Source organism: Suricata suricatta, chromosome 15 (assembly GCF_006229205.1).
Source record: "Suricata suricatta isolate VVHF042 chromosome 15, meerkat_22Aug2017_6uvM2_HiC, whole genome shotgun sequence".
NCBI lineage: Eukaryota > Metazoa > Chordata > Mammalia > Carnivora > Herpestidae > Suricata > Suricata suricatta.
Genome location: NC_043714.1, coordinates 70,038,588 through 70,039,646, shown reverse-complemented (window position 1 = coordinate 70,039,646; position 1,059 = coordinate 70,038,588). Strand labels below are relative to the sequence as shown.

Genomic DNA, 1,059 nt, shown 5'->3' with positions numbered 1-1,059 from the left:
GTGCCGGTAAAATGACCCGCATCTCCTTTCCCTTCCCCCATCTACCCTTCCCTTCCCTTCCCTTCCTTTCTCTTCCTCCTCCTCCTTCCTCTTCCACTTCCTCTCCTTCCTCCTCCCGGCTCCCACCCCGAGTAACAACCAGATGTTAGGGACAGAGTGCCTCAGGCAGCACATACCTTCTGTCCCTATTAGTGCACAGATTTCTATCATCCAGGGCATAAAACGACCCTTCCTCAAAAGGCTCTCTAGAAATATCACTCACTCAACAATTCTAGAATGTGTGCATTCTGCTTACACTCGCTGACGACCGTCAGATGAAACCTGCCCTTTAATAGAATTTGCTGGTTTTGCGATGATGGCTTGTTTTCTTTTCCAGTAGCAGTGCTGATTTTGCAATGATCTCACTTTGCATTCTGTGCCAAGGGCCCCTCTGAGGAGCTGTCCATATTTGTGAAATGAACAGCTGGGGTTAAACGCTTAGAGGGCAGTCCATGGCTCTGTAACAGAGTGACGCTAGCAAGTCCATTCACTGCTTAGAGCTTCGGCATCACCGTCTTGGCTCCAGCCAGACACCCACGTATACAAAAGGGTTTCGGGGTTGGTACCTGGCTCTGTTGGCGATGCTGGCCTTCCCTCTGTGTCTTTTCTGCATCCCATAGACTCAGACCGAGACCCCATGTCAGAATCTAGGAGTGAAAAGAAAGGATTGCTGTTATGTTGGGGGTGGGAAGAGGGATCAACAAAATGGAATTGTGGGAAATCCTCAGGCCCACAGCTGGGTGCCTGAGACCGGATCTGGAACAAATCCAGGGGCAGAGGACTCTACTCTTTGGCCTTTTAGAGAACACCCACCAGCCTCTCAATAACAAAGCCATGATCGTCCTTGATTTTGAAATAATTAACACTCACAAAGCCAACGAAAAGGGTTCATAAGGGGCGCCTGGGTGGCTCAGTCGGTGAAGCATCTGACTTTGACTCAGGCCGTGATCTCACAGTTTGTGGGTTTGAGCCCCGTGTCAGGCTCTGTGCTGACAGTTCAGAGCCTGGAGCCTGTCTTCA

General features: G+C 50.3%; 1 protein-coding gene across 1 annotated transcript in view; it reads right to left on the bottom strand.

Annotated features, from left to right (window-relative positions):
* The window catches only part of TG (thyroglobulin), a 233,195-nt gene that overhangs the window by 156,349 nt on the left and 75,787 nt on the right, over nucleotides 1-1,059 (bottom strand). The window contains exon 28 of the mRNA XM_029923329.1: nucleotides 606-686. Within this exon, the coding sequence (XP_029779189.1) occupies nucleotides 606-686 (81 nt within the window). The remainder of the gene's footprint in view (nucleotides 1-605; nucleotides 687-1,059) is intronic.